The sequence below is a fragment of the Lygodium microphyllum genome, chromosome 28, assembly GCF_053477565.2.
Source record: "Lygodium microphyllum isolate KBCC chromosome 28, Lygodium_microphyllum_v1.1.10, whole genome shotgun sequence".
Taxonomy (NCBI): Eukaryota; Viridiplantae; Streptophyta; class Polypodiopsida; order Schizaeales; family Lygodiaceae; genus Lygodium; species Lygodium microphyllum.
The window spans coordinates 68,642,899-68,661,849 of NC_141162.1; the positions used below are offsets into that span (position 1 = coordinate 68,642,899).

The following is an 18,951-nucleotide window of genomic DNA, read 5'->3' on the forward strand; positions in this document are numbered from 1 at the left end:
TAAGAGTTAGAGAGAGTGAACACAGAGATAGCTGTACCAGATTGTGATGGTACACAAAGAATAAAAGAATGTATTTATATGTCAGGGTACAATAAGGGTGTGTTCACACATGTAAGACTATTTACACAGAGACAAAGGGACTTTACATCCAACATTTTGATGGTTCCTTCTCATTTGGAGAAGCCTTTTCCTTTTGAATGCCTTGCAATAAAACTATCCCCAAATTTTGCGGTTTCTATGATCAGATTGAAAATGTGCAAACTTCTCAATCAATCACTCTTTGGAATTCTCAAATACTGTGGTCTCTATGATCGGACTGAAAACGTGCAAGCTTCTCAATCAGTCACTCTATGGATCTTTCTCTTATATGTGCAATCCATTATACATTAGAATAGTTGTTCCAAAGAGCAAACAAGTACCTTTTTAAGGATCTCCTTACCATGGAAAAGAGTAGACTGACTTTTTCCTACCTTATCCCATTGCCCTCTTCATTGTGGGAAATGTTGATTCATTTATTATAACTGCTCAGTTCTCATTGCTACATATTACTTGCCCTTGTAAAATTGCCCATAAGAAAGCTTTCGCCTGCATATTCTTCTAAGTAAAGTGGGTTTGCAATTTCCCTTTTTACTTTCAGCTTTGGCTTTGAAATGCCGTTGGCCGAGAGTTTTTCACATTTTTGTGAAGCACAACCACAAACAACATATCAGATCGAACATGTATAACAGTGTACATTCTATCCTAACCTTGGACCTAACCTAATTTGGCACGACACTGTGCTACTTTTGATTTGCCATAATCTGTCCAGCTGTGCCCAATTAAACAAGTGGACTGCCTCTGTTGGATAACCTCCTCACTGAGATTAACCAAGAGCCCAAACTCCATAACCTAGTGAATATCAAGGTTGTCTCCATACATAGTATGGACCAATCCATATGGTACGATATGGTACATATTCGTATGATATAGTACAAAAAAATAGATACTTTTTGGCCACTCTCCCCCAAGCCTACAACTTTATTTTTTCTTTCTCCTTTCTTTTTTTTTCTTCTTTCTGTCTTATTTCTCTTTTTTTTTCGTAAAAGGTAATTGTATTAATTACGAAAAAAGTACAAGTTTACATGATTACAAGATACACGATGGCTCTGCGCCATCGTTTGCAAAAACTCTCTCTCTTGCTACAAGAAGTAAACAACCAAAGAGTTACAAAAAGTCATGGCAAAGACGCAGCGGAAATTGCCATATGCCAGGGAAGTAAGTCCTCCCAAGGGAGTAAGTCGGAGAGCCGAATAAGATCTATTTGCCAGAGTAAGAGACCTTTAAGCCTGGCAATATGCCCCTGAACATTGGAGGCGGAATCAAAAATAAAAGCATTCCGAATGGTCCAGTTATGCCAACAGCCCCAATATCTAAGAAAGTGAAACAAGATCTTCATATGTGGCTGTGTAGGTGTGGGGTATTTGGGCTGCACAAAAACCCAATCAAATGGGCGTAGCGAGAGACCGACCACCACGCACCAAACCGCCGACAAGAAAGACCAGATTTTCTTAGCGAGACGGCAAGAAATAAATCGATGACGAGCCAATTCCACACTGGTGATACAAAAGAAACAATTGCCGTTGGAGATGCGACGCTTGGAAACCGCTGAAGCCAGCAGAAGACCACCAATCATTACCCTCCAAAGAAAGACCTTATATTTGAAAGGTGTCTTGTTCAACCAGGCCTCCATCACCGTTACCCTCCACCATGACCGGAATTTACGCAATCCCCATAAAGTATTAGCTTTAGTAACCAGCCATTGATGATCTTTAATCAGAAGATGATACACCTGGTTAGCTGAAGCCTTTTCCAAATTCAGCTGGCCGGCAAGGTCCCAGTCCTGCCAGGGACGTCTGTCTTATTTCTCTCTCCCCCAAGTCCCCCCCCCCCCTCTCTCTTTTTTTTTTCCTTAAAAGCTAATTGTATTAATTACGAAAAAAATGTACAAATTTCCATAATTACAAGATACACGATGGCTCTAAGCCATCATGTGTAAACTCTCTCTCTCTCTCTCTCTAAAGTAGTAAACGACAAAAGAGTTACAAGAAGTCATGGCAAAGACGCAGAGGAAATTGCCATATGCCAGGAAAGTAAGTCCTCCCGAGGGAAGGAGTCAGAGTGCCGAAGGAGATCTATCTGCAAATGCAAAAGGCCTTTAAGCCTAGCAATATATCCCCGAACATTATAGGCCGAATCAAAAAGAAAAGCATTCCGAATGGTCCAATTGTGCCAACAACCCCAGTATCTAAGAAAGTGAAACAAGATCTTCATATGCGACTGAGCCAGTGTGGGGTATTTGGGCCGCGCAAAAACCCAATCAAAAGGGCTTAACGAGAAGCCAACCACTGCTCACCAAACTGCCGATAAGAATGACCCGATTTTCTTAGCAAGAGGGCAAGAAATAAATCGATGGCGGGCTGATTCCACACTGGTGGTGCAAAAGAAACAATTGCCGTTGGAGATTTGACGCTTGGAAAGGGCTGAAGCAAGAGGAAGACCACCAATCATCACCCTCCAAAGAAAGACCTTGCATTTGAAAGGTGCCTTGTTCAACCAGCCCTCCATCACAGTTACCTTCCACCATGACTGAGATTTACGCAAACCCCATACAGTGTTAGCTTTAGTAAGCAGCCATTGATGATCTTTAATCAGAAGATGATACACCCGGTTAGTTGAAGCCTTTTCCAAATTCAGCTGGCCTGCAAGGTCCCAGTCCTGCCAAGGACGATCCAAAGCAAGGGCAGGAAAGGGTTGTCTGCTTTGGAGCACCATCAAAAGCTAACCCCATAAATTACGGCATCTACGAGGGATCCTGAAAAGCCACCTAGCTGTACGAAACGATATCAATACATTGCAGCTGGCAAGGGTGGCATCTGCAACTGAAGTCAAGCCCAAACGTGCCATGCGGTTAAACTTTGGTCTGAGCTCATGTTTACCTTCCCAAGAAAGTAATCGCGAGGCTGCCAAGAGTTCCAGTTGGAAAAAATTAGTAGCTAAGCGGTCCTCCGTTGGATGCCACTGAGCCTTCTGGACAGCCAATTCCAGGAACATACCAAATGAGCAAGCAGGGATGATAGAGGACTAGAAAACCGCGAGACTGCATTAAGGACATGCCACCAGGAGATCCGAATTTGGGTATTACCATGCACAAGTCCATGATCCTCAAGAAAATAACGAGCTATAAAGACCCACGAGTGATGATTCAAGCACATGGCACGAAAAAGAAACAACGGAGTGCCAACATATGAGTTTCGGCATCCAAAATAGCCCCACCACCAATGCGTTTTGGGATAAATCCATGAAATGCCTGCATGCAAGGAGTCCTTCCATAACATGAAACGAATGTACTGAGTCAGAGCATTCAATGTAGTACTAGTCCAAGGCAGCAGTGGCAAGAAATATGTGAGCATTGGCAACATAATTGTCTGAGCCACTTTGAGGCAAACATGGAAGGGCCAAGCCTGCGACTTCCAATACAGAAACTTAGCTTCGAGTTTCTATGAAATCCACTGAAGTAGTTGCTTCGGCCGAACATCAACACCCAACGTGTACCCAAGGTGCCTGACAATGGAACCACGGGGAACAACCATTCCCTGCCAGTCCAATGACTGTAAATCTGACTCCGTACAACTGAGAATGGCTAATTTCAAAGCATTGATACGAAGGCCAGAAGCATGACCAAAAAGAGTCCAAACATCCAATGCTCTGCGAAGATTATCCTTGTCCGCACGCAAAATCATAAAGCTATCATCAGCCAAGAATTGACTAATGAAGTGCTAACCAAAAGGAAGAGACAATCCCGCCAACTGAGTAGAAGCTGCCATATGAGATAACATCGAAAGAACCGGATGAGTCGCAAGAGCAAAAAAGAGAGGACTCAAAGGGCAATCCTGTCTCACAGAGCGTGCAAGGACAAATGGCTCCGTAACACCACCATTCAGCATAACTCACGAAGAAGCCTCAACACTAATGGTGTAGATCAAACGAGACATCCGAGTACCAAAGCCCATGGTAGACATAAGTTCTGCAATGAAAGACCAGTCGAGATAATCAAAAGCCTTTTCCAAGTCCAATTGAATCAATACCACCTCCTAATTAGAGTGCCTTGCATAGTCAATAGCCATTTGCACATTTAAGACATTATGCAGAATGTTTCAACCCTTAATGAAACCATATTGAAGAGGATGCACAATGGCAGGAAGATGCTTATGGAGCAGATTCGCCATTACTTTGGAAAAGATTTTATACATAGAATCCATCAAAGAAATTGGTCGCCGATGTTTCAGCATAGACGGCGAGAGAACTTTTGGAAGCAATTTAATAAGTCCTTTCCATGAGGAAGGCATGAACCCCATTTCCCAAACCTGCTGAAACATAGCCGTCAATGGTTTCACCAGTTGGGTAGTAAAAGCCTCAAAGAATTCATTGGTGAGACCATCCCAACCAGGACTTTTATCCTTGGGCAAGTGTAACAAAACATCCATAACCTCCGCCTCACGAATATCTGTCTCCAAAGTAGTTTGCATGTCATGTGGAACCTGATTGCCGACCAAATCATAGAAAATTGAGCGGGCATGAGTAATTTGGTCCGAAGGTGAAGGAGTAGAACCAAGAAGGTCTAGAAAATAATTCCTGCACATATTCACAATAGTCTGAGGATCAATGACCATTTGATCTTCTGCATCCTGGAGTCTAGTCATATTCTCTCGAGCAGGCGATGCATGGAGAGCTCGAAAGAACTTATGAGTCTAACAAGCATTGTCTTGCAAATTCTCAGTCAAATTTTGCAATTTGGCCTGCTAATAAGATTTCAACTGAAACTCTTTAATAAAATCAGCCAAACGCATAGCCAATGGCAGCAGAAATACATCATCTGGAGTCTCCACTAGTAGAGAACGAACCAAAGCCAATAATTCCTCCACTGCTTATCGACGCCGCCAACAAAGAGAGGCATGATGGATCCCATATTGCCGAACAACCCGCTACACATTAGAGAGCAATCGTTCAAAAGAAGCATTGCCCTAAGAGGAGAAGTCCAATAAAAATCTATCAATCAATTGCTTCATATAACCCTGAAAGATTGAATGCTTCAAATAAGACGAGTTGAAACGCAAAGGGAGTCTGTCCAGAAATTGCTTAAAAGGTGCAATGGGTTGAACAAGTATCTCAAGCTGTAGAGGAAAATGGTCCGACAAGGCATATTGCTGCAACACTTTCATTTCCAGCATCTCAAGAAGAAAAGCATCATCCTGCATGATGTACATGCGGTCCAACCGCGACCATGTAGTTGTATACTGTGCCAAATGAAAAGTAAACCCTGTAGAAGAAAGGTGTAGCCATGACCAGAGATCTTGCTTAAGTACGGTAAGAGCAAACGTATTCCACACACGGCTTTCCGGACCGTCCATCACCGAATGTTCTGATGTGGACTGTGAAGGATCAACACACATATTAAAATCCCCCATCAAAAAACCCCATCTGCCAAGTGACAAGGAGGTCTGCAAAGTATTTCAAAGATCTCGGCAGGATAAAGGGTCATTTGGAGCATAGAGCCCAAGTAACCATAAGATCTCTCCTTCAAATAAAACTTCAATCATCACAAAACGACCATGTACATCATTTTTAATAAGAACCGGCTGATATTTCTCATGGACAATCATAAGCACACCAGAATAGTGTACGGCATGTGTCCCTGCATAAAACAAGCGAAAGCCATGGCAATCCGCAACTTTTCCTGCTTCACCGTGACTCTTGTGCTCAACAACACACAAGACATCCCACTGATTCTCATGCAATAAACTCCACATGGCATGTTGCTTATTGCGAGAACAAATGCCTCGCACATTCCACGTGGCTATCTTCATGTGTATTCAAAAAAGAAAATCAAAAACGAGGCAAGGCTTGCCTTGATTTAACCTTTTCTGCTAGAATGTCAAGAACTCCCTCATCCAGAAAATCAGCTAACACGGCAAAAGAGTTCTGACGGCCAAATTTCGAGGTAGATGGTGTATCCACTGTCTCGGGGATGGAACAGGGATAACGACGATCCCATGGGGTAATCACATTACCTCTAGCATCAAAAGCCAACTTAGCAGATGGGCCCTTGGGACCATCCGTATATACTTTCTTAGTAGGCTAATTGCGAGGAGCCGAAGAAACCCTAGCATAAGTAGTGTGCTCTGGAGACAACATGTCTTTCCTGCGCGTATAAGTACCCAAGGAATCTTGTGAAGCATTAGGCACAGTATCCGCCATGCCAACATCAAACCTTTTACCTTTTTTTGCACGTACATCCACCCAATCATTGTCACGGGAATCCAAACCCGAAACATGTTTGCCTTTATCCAAAACTTTAGGTGACTGGGTCGCATCCTGCGACGGAGCATCAAGCACCATATCTTCCATTGGAGGCAAAACATGCTCAGCATCTGAAGCTGGTTGCTTCGCTGGACATTCGGCCATTAAATGCCCCAATTTTCCACACGAAAAACAATGCCCTGCAAAGGTACCCCATTTCAAACGAAAGTACAAAGGATGCATGCCAGAGCAATTAAGACGTAACCAAGCAGGCCTTTTCCGAGCAGTGTCCCATAGCATGCACAAACGGTTACGATTCATGGCCCTGAGGCTCAGGGGAACCAAAACAGTGCCTACAACGGCCATGGCATCCTTTAACAGTGGCCAATAGACAGCCGGGGGGACAGTTTTCCACTTCAACCCACACCGGGCATTCACGTTGAAGCAGGCGCTGAAAATCTGCCATTGAGCACCATGGCAAAACATGGACCAAACAGCGATCAAAGAACAATGGCAGCTTAGACAACAAATCGGCACGATGCTTCTCAGATTTCAACAGCACCTCATAAAAGCCTCAGTGCCCAACAAAAATCTCTTCAACACACTCCCCTTGTAGTAGACTTTGCAACCACTGGCAAATATGGGAAAGCACTGGGATCCTATCAGTGAAGAAGAGTATAACAGCACGTTCATAAAACACTGAGAATGAGCGCAAGACATTTTTCGGGTCCACAGTGGCTTCCAGAACATCTTCAATTCCAGAGACAGAAAACGCTTCATGATTATATTGAACATAATCACCAAGTAGAGTGTTGGCAAACTCCAACAAATGCTCCCAGTCAACATCCTGAGAATCCACAGAATCAGAAGCAACCTGAGCATAAGAACGTTCCTGATGATCCATTGTATCTTCCGAAGTATGCTTGGTGCGTTTGCCCACAGGCTGGAAATCAGGACTAGGGGGCATCTCCTCTGTGCAAGGAACCATATCATCTGATTCCTCTATATCAGAATCCGGACCAAGGGCTGCCACCGTTTGGTCGATAAAGGCCATATCCAGAGCAGCCATGTTGTATCACCACTTGTGCAGGTCAGATGCAGAGCCACAATCCGCAAGTAAGACGACCTTCAAGCAGGGTGTGCTGAAGACTGCCCGGACAGCAGGACTGTTTCTGTCTAGGACAGAGCTGTCCCTTCTCCCAACAAGGCATCTGTGTCTCAGGAAAGAACTGGGTGCCACACGAACAGGTGGCAAGCGTACACGGGCAGAGGTCACGGAAGGCAAGTACTGATGACAGGTTGCAAGCGTGAAGGGACAGAGCTCGCAGGACGACAGGGAAAAACAGAGCTGATGGAAGGCAGAAACGGCGCAGGCTCTTTCTCTCTCTCTCTCTGCCTGCACGTTCCGCGCAACTGTAGAACCAGGCTATCGCAAGTCTGCAACAACAGAACTGCCTGTAGAGTCACCCCAAAATACGTGTGGATGTGCAGGATCAGAAACTGAGTCGACGAGCTGCCGTAGACGCGCAGGAGATGTAGGAAAAATCGCCGTAGCAGGAACCCCAGGGCACGAGCAGATTCGCCATCGCCATCCTCTCTCTCTCTCTCTCTCACTCTCTCTCTCTCTCTCTCTCTCTCTCTCTCTCTCTACGCCGCTGCCTCAGCTCTGCGCGCTGACACAGAGCAGGACACCGCAGGCGTGCAGGTGTCGACAGGGTCAACAGAAGGTCAGGTCGCCATCCCTCCGTCCTCGTCAACTCTCTTTTTTTTTTTTTCGTAATCGTCAACTCTCTCTCTCTCTCTCTCTCTCTCTCTCTCTCTCTCTCTCTCTCTACGTGGCTGCCTCAGCTCTGCGCGCTGACACAGAGCAGGACACCGCAGGCGTGCAGGCGTCAACAGGGTCAACGGAAGGTCAGGTCGCCATCGCTCTGTCCTCGTCAACTCCCTCCCTCCCTAGCCCCTCCCTCTCTCTCAACCTTCTCTCTCTCAAGCCTGCACTTCACGCGTGCAGGCATCAACAGGGTCAACGGAAGGTCAGGTCGCCATCCTCCCTCTCTCTCTCTCTCTCTCTCTCTCTCTCTCTCTCTCTCTCTCTCTAGCCCCTCCCTCTCTCTCAACCTTCTCTCTCTCAAGCCTGCACTTCTCTTATTTGTATGATCATTCATGTATGAGGTATCCACTCCCATCTATGTAGTTATAAGTTGTAGGTAACATTAGCACATGTTGCACATGTAGCATAATGTTTTGGCATATTACCCTCAAGTTCATCTTATATACTCAAACAGCATTGCTATTTAAACTTGAAACATCTATTCTATTATCTTAAGTCCAAAATAATAAATTTTTAAAAAAATTCATACTAATATGGTACCGTACCTTATGAAAACTTAAGATACCATTTAGTACCATATTTGATCCTACTGTACCATATCGTACCTAACTATAGTGAACAACCAACCTCCTCACTGATATTAACCAAGAACCCAAACTCCATAACCTAGTGAATAAGGACCTGGAATGAGCAAGCTCTCTAGCTACAAAAAAGATGAAGATCCCATTATCCATTGTCATATTGCCACTTCTTCAATGGAAGAAGCTTCAAACCAATAATGTACCCCATTCATATCATTGCCTTGGGTCAATATTTCCATAAGCCTTGTTTTTATGCCTGACACACACACAGATCTATTTCCTGTATATATAAGTACAGCGGAAACAGTTTATTTCTATCATACTGAGATTCAGACACTGCAGAACTTGCACAAGAGATATGATATTTGTATTCTCTTTGGGTGCTGTTGCTTGATTCCCATCATTAGGTTGCAAAACTTCTACAGGCAGATTGGCTATCAGGGTCTTCAGGCACTCCGTGGATTTTATCCCTGCTCTGAAATTTTCAATGACATAATGACAGCCGTATTTGCAAGAAGAACACACAGCCAAAGACATCTCTAACATAGCAAATCACAGCCATCCAGGCTAGATGTTATCCACTTTGAGAGAGGTCACAAAGTGAGCTACAAAGGCTCAGGAAGGATCAGAGAAGCAGTTCCCCCATACCCCCTAGTAGGAGGTGCAACGGCAGCCAGTGAGCACCAACATCTTGCATGCTTTTAATTGTACCAAGAAAGTGCGTGTTTTTACTTTATGACCAGACAAGGGTATATCCTTTTTAATAGAAACTTGACTGTCCAGATAAGCAGCTTGTTTGGGTTTGTAGAGAACTGGCACTAGGATTTCAAACCATAGTTGTGGGAAACGGGGAAATGGAAAGAGACAGGTATGAAAACAAAAACGGTGAAAATTGGGAGTTTCCAGTAAATACATGGATGACAAACGCAAAGATAGAAACAGAAACGAAATTGGAAACAAGAATGTTGAAATGGCAAATACGTTGAGTTTCAGGGTGTTTCCAATAACTATGTTTCAAACCAATATGCATTGAGCACATCCCAAGCTAAAGGTATTACACATTACCAAACACAAATATACCTGCTGCTTAGCTTCGTCCCAGCTTCGCCCACTTCCCCTCCCCATGAAGGAGCCAGCAACTTCGACCTGTCAAGAAGTGCATTGATCATTGTTGAGATTCCACCTGACACAGCTGCAAAATGGGGGTGGTGCATATAGCTAACAGTACCTGACACAGAAACCCCTGTGGTTGGAGTTCAGATGGGGATGGGTTCTTGAAGACTACATTGATGCCCTCAATGGTACACTGATTTCATTCAAAAAACTGAGTAAGCACTGGAACTATGTGAATGCTGCAAAGATAATAAGATCAAAATAATGATTTTATATTTGCACTGATGACTCTGCTGATTCTTAGACAAAAACTCGAGTGGGTGATAAAGTCTTCTTACATGATCTTTCAGAGCTGCAACAGGGTTGTAGGCCCTACTTGGCTCTCGTACACTGTGTACTTCAGACAGCTTGGACTGTCCTGAAGTGCTAGCAGTAGGCATATCTTCATCCACTCTCAATGGTGCAAGTCTTGCCAAATATCTAGGATCTCGAGAGTTCCATTGCAAGGTAGGCTCATCACTTGGATAGGGATTCGTTACAGATGCATGCCCAAGGATAGTTATTGCTTGGGTAGGATGAGAGATAAACTGACCTGCCATATGACAAATCAGCATATTAAAATTTCATGCATCAATATCAACAAGTATTCTCTTCAAAATGTATGAATCAACGCCATTTCTCAAACTGACAGGAGAAGGATCAAAGGAGAGTAAACGGAAAAAGCTGAAAAACTGGTAAACGATGTCGGTAAATGAAATAGAAAAAGTCTGGCATAGTATTGAGAACACACAGCATCCACATGGAATCGTGGATCTGAGCAAAAGTCTCCATTCATCATTCAAACTGAATGTGGGACACTAGAAATATGGAGCCAAGGTTGAAGGTTCAAATGCACAGAAGTTATTGATTGTAAAGGTGAAGGCCATAGAGGTCACAAAAAGAAAGCTGAACTTACTTGCCATGAACCTTAATGAGTTCTCTGCAGCCTTATGTTGAGCTTCTTTCTTTGTCCTTCCAATACCTTCCCCCACCTTCTCCCCACCAAAAAGAACCTGCACTCGCACTATATGTATATAATACACCTCAGCAATAAAAGCTCAGCCAGCAAACAACAGAAAATCAAACATACCTCAACAGAGAATTGCAGCTCCTTTGTGGTATTCAACAAAGACTTGAATTCCAACTGGAAAAAGCAGAGTATGCATTGGCACAAACAAAGTAAAAAAGGATCAACGGATATTCAACTCACTGTAATGATGATGGAATCAGAGCCCAGTAGGTTACAAGGGTGAATGTAAGTGAAATTGCAATCTATTAAAAACTTCAGCCTCACCCGTGTGTTACACTTTTGAGCAATCTCCTGCAAAACATTGACAGAATTGGGGGTGCCTGTTCCGGGAGCTGTTCTCATCTGAAGAGTTGAGATGTTTGAGAATGATGATCCATCTTTCTCTGCAAACCAAAACCAACCCTCATTATTGCTCTGAATGAGCATATAAAATCATGTTACCTTGAAAAATTGAGCAACAAAAAAGGCAGTACGCAAATTATAACCTGGAAGTACATGCCCCCTGAGAATAGCTTCGGATCTTTGCCTTTCATCTCCTAGAAACACCAGCTGATGCAATAGTTTTGGATTAAAAATCAAAAGATACATTAAATTGACATGTATTTGAAAGTTCTTGCTACATACACTACCTCTTCTACAGAATTCCTGCCGTCGATAGAGCTTCCATCAACAGTCAAAACCTCTGATCCAAAAAAGGACTGAAGATGAGAATGCTGCTTCCCAAAAGATGGTGATTCTGGCTCCAAGATCAATGTCGATGATGACCTCGACAGTTGTCTGGGGCTCAACTCTTCTTCTGCTCCCAGCCAACCCCCAGCAGGTGCAGGTGATAGGTTTGTCAAATGCAAAGTTGCTGCTGTGGAAAACGGTGGATCTATGGAATTATCCTGAACATTCTCATGGTGTTCAGTGTCTTGTCCATGTCGCAAAATGAGTAGTCTCCTACGTGTGTCTGGATCCAGCTCTGACTCAGGAACTTCCCCTTCCTCTCGTACAGGTGAACTTTGGCGTGAAGCCTCAAAAGACTCTGATGATCCTGTTATTGGTCTCAGTATTGGCATGTCAGTTTGGAGACATGAATACTTCAGCTTTCCATCAACTTGAGCTTCACCAAAGGATGGCTGCATCTTTTGAAGGGAGGAAGGCAGTACAACTGAAGAAGGTTGTTGCATAGACACAGTCTTCTGTCCTTCAGTTTCTCTGTTATTATTCTGAAACTGTGCAGAAGCACCTGCAACCTGTAAAGCATTCTACAATGCGTGAGACTTTGTTGAACCAGGTGAAAAGAACACCTAATATTGCTGAAACATGAATGTATACTAGCCATCAGTACTCAGAGACCAGTCAAGCAACTAGACGTAAGATATGACCTGTTCACAAGAGCAGATTTCTTTTTTACCTTAAACCTACTCTACACAACTCCAGGCCTAAGGTCTGTAGTAGACCCACATACATTGAGTACATTGATGAAAGCAAAAACATGTTGGAAAACTTGAAAAACAAAGGTGAAGTGGCTGAATGCTAGTGGGGGGTCAAGCGCAAAAAACCTACAAAATATCTGCTAGCTCGGACTTGACTGAAAGAGGGTCCCAGCAAAACAGGTAGCTAATCGACAACTCAGAATTCTAAATCCGACTAGATTGTGCAAACTTAAGTCCTAAATTATGGTTGAGAAAGAAAGGTTAATGGAATTTTATAGATCCAGTGGTCCAGCCATAATTAGAAATTTGAACTACAGCAAGATAAGGGAGCAATCAGAGAAAAGATTTTCTACATCGTTCTCTTCACAAAACTAGCCATTTCAGGCCTTAAAACACACGGAATACAAGCATCCATCCTACATAAGACATTGGGCGCCAAAGAAAATCACATTTTGACAGTGGCTGACAGGCTAGCTGCTAAGTGGGTAGCCAGGAGCTTGATCTCCCCTAATCAAGATTGGGCCTTAACAGCCATTAAAGATGGAGTGGCTTAACGATGTTAATATGGCTCTCTCCAAAGTTAGATGTAGAACTGTTAACTACTACCCCCCTTGTCCAACTATTTGCGGGAGGTTCAAATTCAAAGATAAGATTTCTCTCTTCTCCAATCCCCACCACGCCCTCCTTTAGGCCTCTACCAATTCTATCTAGTCCAATATCCCATGTTCCTAAGCAAGTTTTTTAGGTATGCATTAGGTGTTGGAAAGACATTTGAAACTTCCAAATTGAAAACCAAGAAAATGTCGCCAAAATGAGAAATGACCTTCATGATTTAATTTAATTTCACCAAGATTTTTATTTAAAATAAACTTAATTCTATTACCCCTAGCGCTTGGCATAGTGACCATAGTACATACCATTGACTATGAAGAATTTGACACCGGGCATGCAATGGAGCTCACTTATGATTAATCAACCATTCATTAGTTAGCCCTTAATCAATTCGAGTCTTGAATGAAAAACCAGTGACTCGTTTAGAAAGTTGACTTAACTATTTGGGGTCTCTTTCTCTCTCATTTGAGCAACCCAAGTTTGGAAACATCCATTCTTCTCTTCTATACACCAGCGATTGTAGGTTTTAGCCATCAAACATGAGCTAATCAATGTGTATGGAGAAACCTATTCTTCTCTTCTTTGCAACAGCAATTGTGAGTAGCCATGGAACACAAGCTAACTACGTGTATAGAGTGAGGAATCAGGATAGTAGCTAACCTTCTCCTCTCAACATAGGGAATCCATTGGGTAGCTCTATAACTTTATCTACAACAGGTATTGCCACTATTCTTAATCTAGATATCATTATCATTAAAACAAGTTATTACAAAACAACTAACGGAAACTTACTCTTCTCCTCCAAGATCTCAGGCCTTGTGTACTTAATAGACAACTTCGTCACGTTCACACAATTTCATTGAAAAATCCTTCAGTTTGTGAGAGAACAGTGTGGGATAGCATGGGGACTATGCAAGACAATTGTCAAGGCAAATGCTCCATGAAATTAGGCCGAAATTATGATGTCATTTTTACAGTTTAGCAAGCTGAAGTATTCATATGCATTTACAAATACTTTAAAGCTGGTAAGAGACCAACATTGAAAGTGACAAGGTGATTGTGCACTTGTGGACTCGGGACCAAGTTCAAGACCTGGTTAATCCAAGAGGAACTGCAGGCTGCTCGTTGCCACACTATCCTTAAAAATCACTCACAAACAGGTAACCCAGCTCTGACTTTTTTGTAACAGTCATCATTTAAAAAGGCCTAGCCTTTGGTTTACTGATCTGGAGATTAAAATCAGCTGTAATATTGGACATCATCCTCTTTTGGTTGATCTTTAAAATTTTTCCAAAACAAAAAGGAAAGGAGTATACTTCAGTCAAACTTGATGAAGTCTCTGTATCTGTCATGCCATCCGGAAACATCCTAATGCCATTTGCTGCCTCATCCACGGGCCCTGTATCTTCCTGCACTACATTAAAAAGATAGAAATAAGAAAATTTCCTGCACTTTCGTTTAGCCTTTCTATGCCCCATAGAGAAATACCGAGGGGGCAATGTTTATGTACATGAAGCAAGTTAGACTGTTCATTACCTCAGCAACCAAGTAGTTACTAAGGACAGGTGGTTGAGGCAAACTGGATACATCAGCATCATAATCCACCTCAGCCATTCTCTTTGAAAGGCCTTCATCAAAGTCCCTGCAAAGTCCCCAGCCATTCAGAGATCTCACCAATTTAAGCCACCAAAGAGAGAGAGAGAGAGAGAGAGAGAGAGAGAGAGAGAGATCACTAAACTTGTTTATCAGTTCTAGGTTACATTTAACTGCAAGTATCCAACAGCCACAACAGCAAACTTTAGTGCTAGTCTACAAATAATGCATGCTATAGAGCTGTCCATTATGACATGTGTCCTCAAGATAGCTTTAATCACTCAGACAAGAAAGACCTTTCAATTTGAAAAAAAGAAGATTATTTAGGCCTGCTTAGCCCTTGAGATGTCTAGTAGTTACATTGAAATGTGCCTTGTTGGCCTCCGTTTTTCGATGTCTTGATCACAAATCCTTTTTATCTTCATGAAAGATACAAAATAGTACAAATACTAAAATTGTAGTTCGGTTGGTTTCGTGCATTCTTATGACTTGCACCATAAGAAAAGGCAGGTAAGCAGACAACATACAAATGCTTAACATGAATGTTTGGGATGCTCGTACATCTCCAAAACGGCATTCAATGAATGTCACCAAGAAACTTATTGTGCTTTGTGTCTAAGAGGAGATTTCCCCACTCCATGTTTTTTGTAAATCTTGTCTAGTGTCATTATGAATGCCCTCCACTCTCTAGCATTAAGACTACTAGCTACCTTCCATATATGGGTTTAGTCTTTTTTTTTGCCTAACATTCATAAAAGAATGTAACCAAATGTCTACTGTCTCATTCAGTTTAGACAGAGTATATTGTATTACAATAATATAAACAGACTTTCATATATAAAGATAAAGTTAGAATTAAGACTTCACCTTGTCTGTCTTAGGGTTCAGGTTTCCTTAAAGTACTCAAATCCTTGTAAAATGGCAAGTTGCAAGAACAAGGAACATCTGATAGGGCTAGAGCAGTGTCTCCACAAGACGAGCAAGGCATCATGGAGCAAGAGAGGCATTGAAGAGGAAGGTCAGGAAACATTTGGCCTTGAAACCCCGAAGGCAATCAAGAATGCAAAAAGGCATTGAAGAGGAAGGCCAGAAAACATCCCCGAAGGCAATCAAGAAATGCAAAAAGAGAGCAGGAGTGAGAAAAAACAAACAAAACATTCAACACCAAATAAAAATGCACCAAGAAGAAAATGTGATATCAGAACTACCATGAGACTGGTCGACTAGCTTAAAGTGCTCAAAGCCTTCCCCAAACTTTAGCAAGCATGCTCAAAAATGTCCATAGGGCTGCCACATTCCCCTAGTCTACTGCATGTTACACTGTTGGCATTGAAGGATCAATTTTACATACTGCTTACACGGCCCAGATGCATGACTTCATTGTAGAGGTTCTAAAGAAAACAATAGACAGATTATGCACTGATGAAGTCACACAGTATACCAAACTCAATATAACTTTTATTCAAGCCGTTTTGCTGCAAATGACCCCTCAAAAAAGAATAAAGAGTAAACAGTTGATACAAAAATTTAGAGACAGGTCATGCTATTTTGGGAAGATGTTTGCACCACCAATCCTGGTAATGCCTGAAACTTCACTAGAGCACCCCCTTAGAGAAGGAGTATTCACCACTTCAATATTTAACCCACATCAACCACAAAGCAAAAAGATAAAGGATATCCTTCCTTAATCAAAGGGCAACAGCACATGCTTGAGGTTAAATGCATTAGCCTAACTTAAACAGCCCCAAAACACGCTGAATTAATGAATAAACCTTATTACTTTAAAAAGAAACACGATCCTAAAGAGTTACTGTGTTCCACATGTAAAACCCTAATTTGGGTGCCCCAAACTTTATATAAATAGGCATGCAGCCCACCACTCTCTCTTAATCTTATTTTTGCAAGTTTCAAGAACCATATCTTTGTTACCCACACCTGTTCGCAAAGGACATTGCAGTCAGAGCTTTCCATTGCTGTCTGTTACCATCTAGTGCTTGATTCCAATCTCTGACCCCACCTGTGAGCTATCGCTTGCATCTAGGAGCTGTCGCTTGGTACTCCGAAGCTGTCACCTCTTGTTTGATACTTGCATTTGCTGTTGGCATCATCAATTGGATCTATCGCCATCAGTGAGACAGTGCTGCCATCATCCAAAATCTGCATTTGCTAAGTTCCTCACTCCTCCAGTTGTCGCCTACACTTCTTGCACGATCATCTACTATCTCCAGATGTTTCCTAGTTTTCTCTCTCCTCATGTACCTACGTTTTTAGTCTTTCTCTCTCCTCATTGCATGTCTGCATTAGATCCAACCTCTCTGGTTGCATTTGCTACTGTTCAACGCATGAAAGCAAGTGCCTTATAGACCACTGACAATAAGGTGATCGGTCTCCATTGGGATAGCTCCAACCGGTCTCCCCCTTTGGGGAGGAGACTGATGAGGCTTGCCGAAAGACTCCTTGGCATCTGTCCTAAAGTAAAAATCTCTTGGAAGGCCAGTAGTAAGGGGTCCTTCACTACCTCCCAATGGGTAGTGAAAAAGGCCTTAGAGAGGCCATCCTCTCCCAAGCATTTTTACCTATCCTATGTATGGAAAGCCTCCTCTAGTTTCTTCTCTGTGAAGGGAGCTAGGAGGGAACATCCCATCTCCTTTGTGACGATGGACGAGATGTGATCCCAGACCTGCTTTCTACATCGTTGTCCTCTAGCTCAGGCTATCTCTTGCCGGAAAAGGCATCTGTAGTAGTCGGTGGCAATCTCCATCACCTCGTCTGGGCTGGAACGAGTCCTCCCATACTAATCCCAAAGACTGCGTATCTGCTCTCCTAAGGTGCGGGGTTGGTGCACCTGGAAAAACTCCCTACACATCGTGTCCCCTTTTCGGACACCCAGAAGGCTGCTGAGGTGCGGAATGAGAACTCCGAGTGTCTATCCTCTAGACTGGTGATGGTTACTCGCGTACGCACCTCCTATGCGTGGCTGCAAGGTCTTGCTAGAGTGTCCTCTCCTCCCAGCTCTACTGCCTGGCCTATAGGGCTGCCTCTTGGCAGATACTGCTCGACTCGGCTAGGACCTCTGCCACCTCCTCTGTGATCCAGTCCCTCCTGCCCCACTCCCTGGTCCAGATCTGCTCAATCTGTCTCTTCACCTCCTCCCTCCTATAGATCGAGCCAGGGATCCGACAGGGTCGTGTGTCTAGGGCTGATGTTGGGGGATCAAGTGTGAGGAGAACCAGGTAGTGATCGGGGACAATGTGGTGCCTGCCAACTGCCCTACCTGGCCTCCACGAGAGCATTCCCGCTCTTCCACATAGAACCTGTCCAACCGCTCCAGCAGGACTCCACCTAGTTGCTTGTATCCCCAAGAGAAGTCTAGCGGCCTTGTTGTGTTTCAAGATCCATTCGGATTACCACACACTCTCTAGCTCATAACCTCTACCTTGATCCCAATAATAAGAGAGTTCAAGGTTCAATATTCATTGCATGGTGTGTTTGCTACATGAGCACTATATATTCAATAGTCATTCACTTCATTACTCATTTTGTTCACTATCTCTGAGTTACCCTAACCCTAATTGTGTGCTACTACCCGATCTAACATGGGCGGAGAACCATCGGACTACGCAAAGTCCACAAACCATATCAAACATCTGCCACTATGTATGATCTTGTCCTTATGCATAGGGCTCAGCATGAAGTTGAAGGTAAGCCTAAGTTATCTCCTTTAGATTTGGTGCATAGAACTAATGATCTTATAGGACCTTCAGAATCTCCACTACAGACCGGCTATCCGCAAGTGAAACTTGGCTCGGATTACAATCCACTTCCACAGTACTACTTTTCTCCAATGCCATGTACGAACCCCAATATGTCAAATTCTATGCCAACTAATTCAGTATTTTCTATTGGATCGTGTGGGATGCTTGTCAAGAAGGGATTCTTCAAAATAACCTTTGGTTTCCGAGTAATAAAGAAGACATGTATTTCTTTATGAACTCAAAACTATATAAGAAGCTAAAAGAAGAACTTGTGAGTATTTCTTCCATTCCTTTTCCTTCAAATGATTTTATTTCACATGGTCAATTTGGAGTAGGTGCATCCTCATCTAATGTATTCAATAGACAAAAGAAGCCAACCATGTTTTCCACAACATCTATCACCAATCCATTTGGGCTCTCATCCATCCCTCCCTCATCTTCCTCTATACCTTCCTTTCAGCTTCTATTTAAGTGCATGACATTTACCACCACACACCACACTAAGAGATTCTATATATTTAGGCATAGTCTTTAGGACTTCTACATACCTATTTCCAAGTGGTGTACCTATGATGGAGACTCAACCTTCCACACACACTTTCAAGTTTTCCCTCTGGAAGTGCATCCTAAACATACTTGA

The 18,951-nt window shown here is 43.0% G+C and overlaps 1 protein-coding gene across 9 annotated transcripts in view; it reads right to left on the bottom strand.

Moving 5' to 3' along the window:
* LOC148011569 (RNA polymerase II C-terminal domain phosphatase-like 1) overlaps positions 1-18,951 on the bottom strand; it is a 108,383-nt gene that overhangs the window by 23,090 nt on the left and 66,342 nt on the right. For 8 of the 9 annotated variants that reach the window (XR_015689267.1, XR_015689265.1, XR_015689268.1 and 5 more), the window contains exons 7-16: positions 14,500-14,605; positions 14,280-14,372; positions 11,560-12,180; positions 11,416-11,479; positions 11,195-11,313; positions 10,991-11,044; positions 10,817-10,913; positions 10,200-10,453; positions 9,977-10,054; positions 9,829-9,894 (exon numbers count right to left, since the gene is read on the bottom strand). Coding sequence is in view for 5 of the 9 variants with exons in the window: in XM_087669936.1 (XP_087526062.1) it covers positions 9,829-9,894; positions 9,977-10,054; positions 10,200-10,453; positions 10,817-10,913; positions 10,991-11,044; positions 11,195-11,313; positions 11,416-11,479; positions 11,560-12,180; positions 14,280-14,372; positions 14,500-14,605 (1,552 nt within the window). In the remaining 4 variants the exon portion in view is untranslated. The remainder of the gene's footprint in view (positions 1-9,828; positions 9,895-9,976; positions 10,055-10,199; positions 10,454-10,816; positions 10,914-10,990; positions 11,045-11,194; positions 11,314-11,415; positions 11,480-11,559; positions 12,181-14,279; positions 14,373-14,499; positions 14,606-18,951) is intronic. The other variant, XM_087669935.1, reaches the window with a different exon arrangement.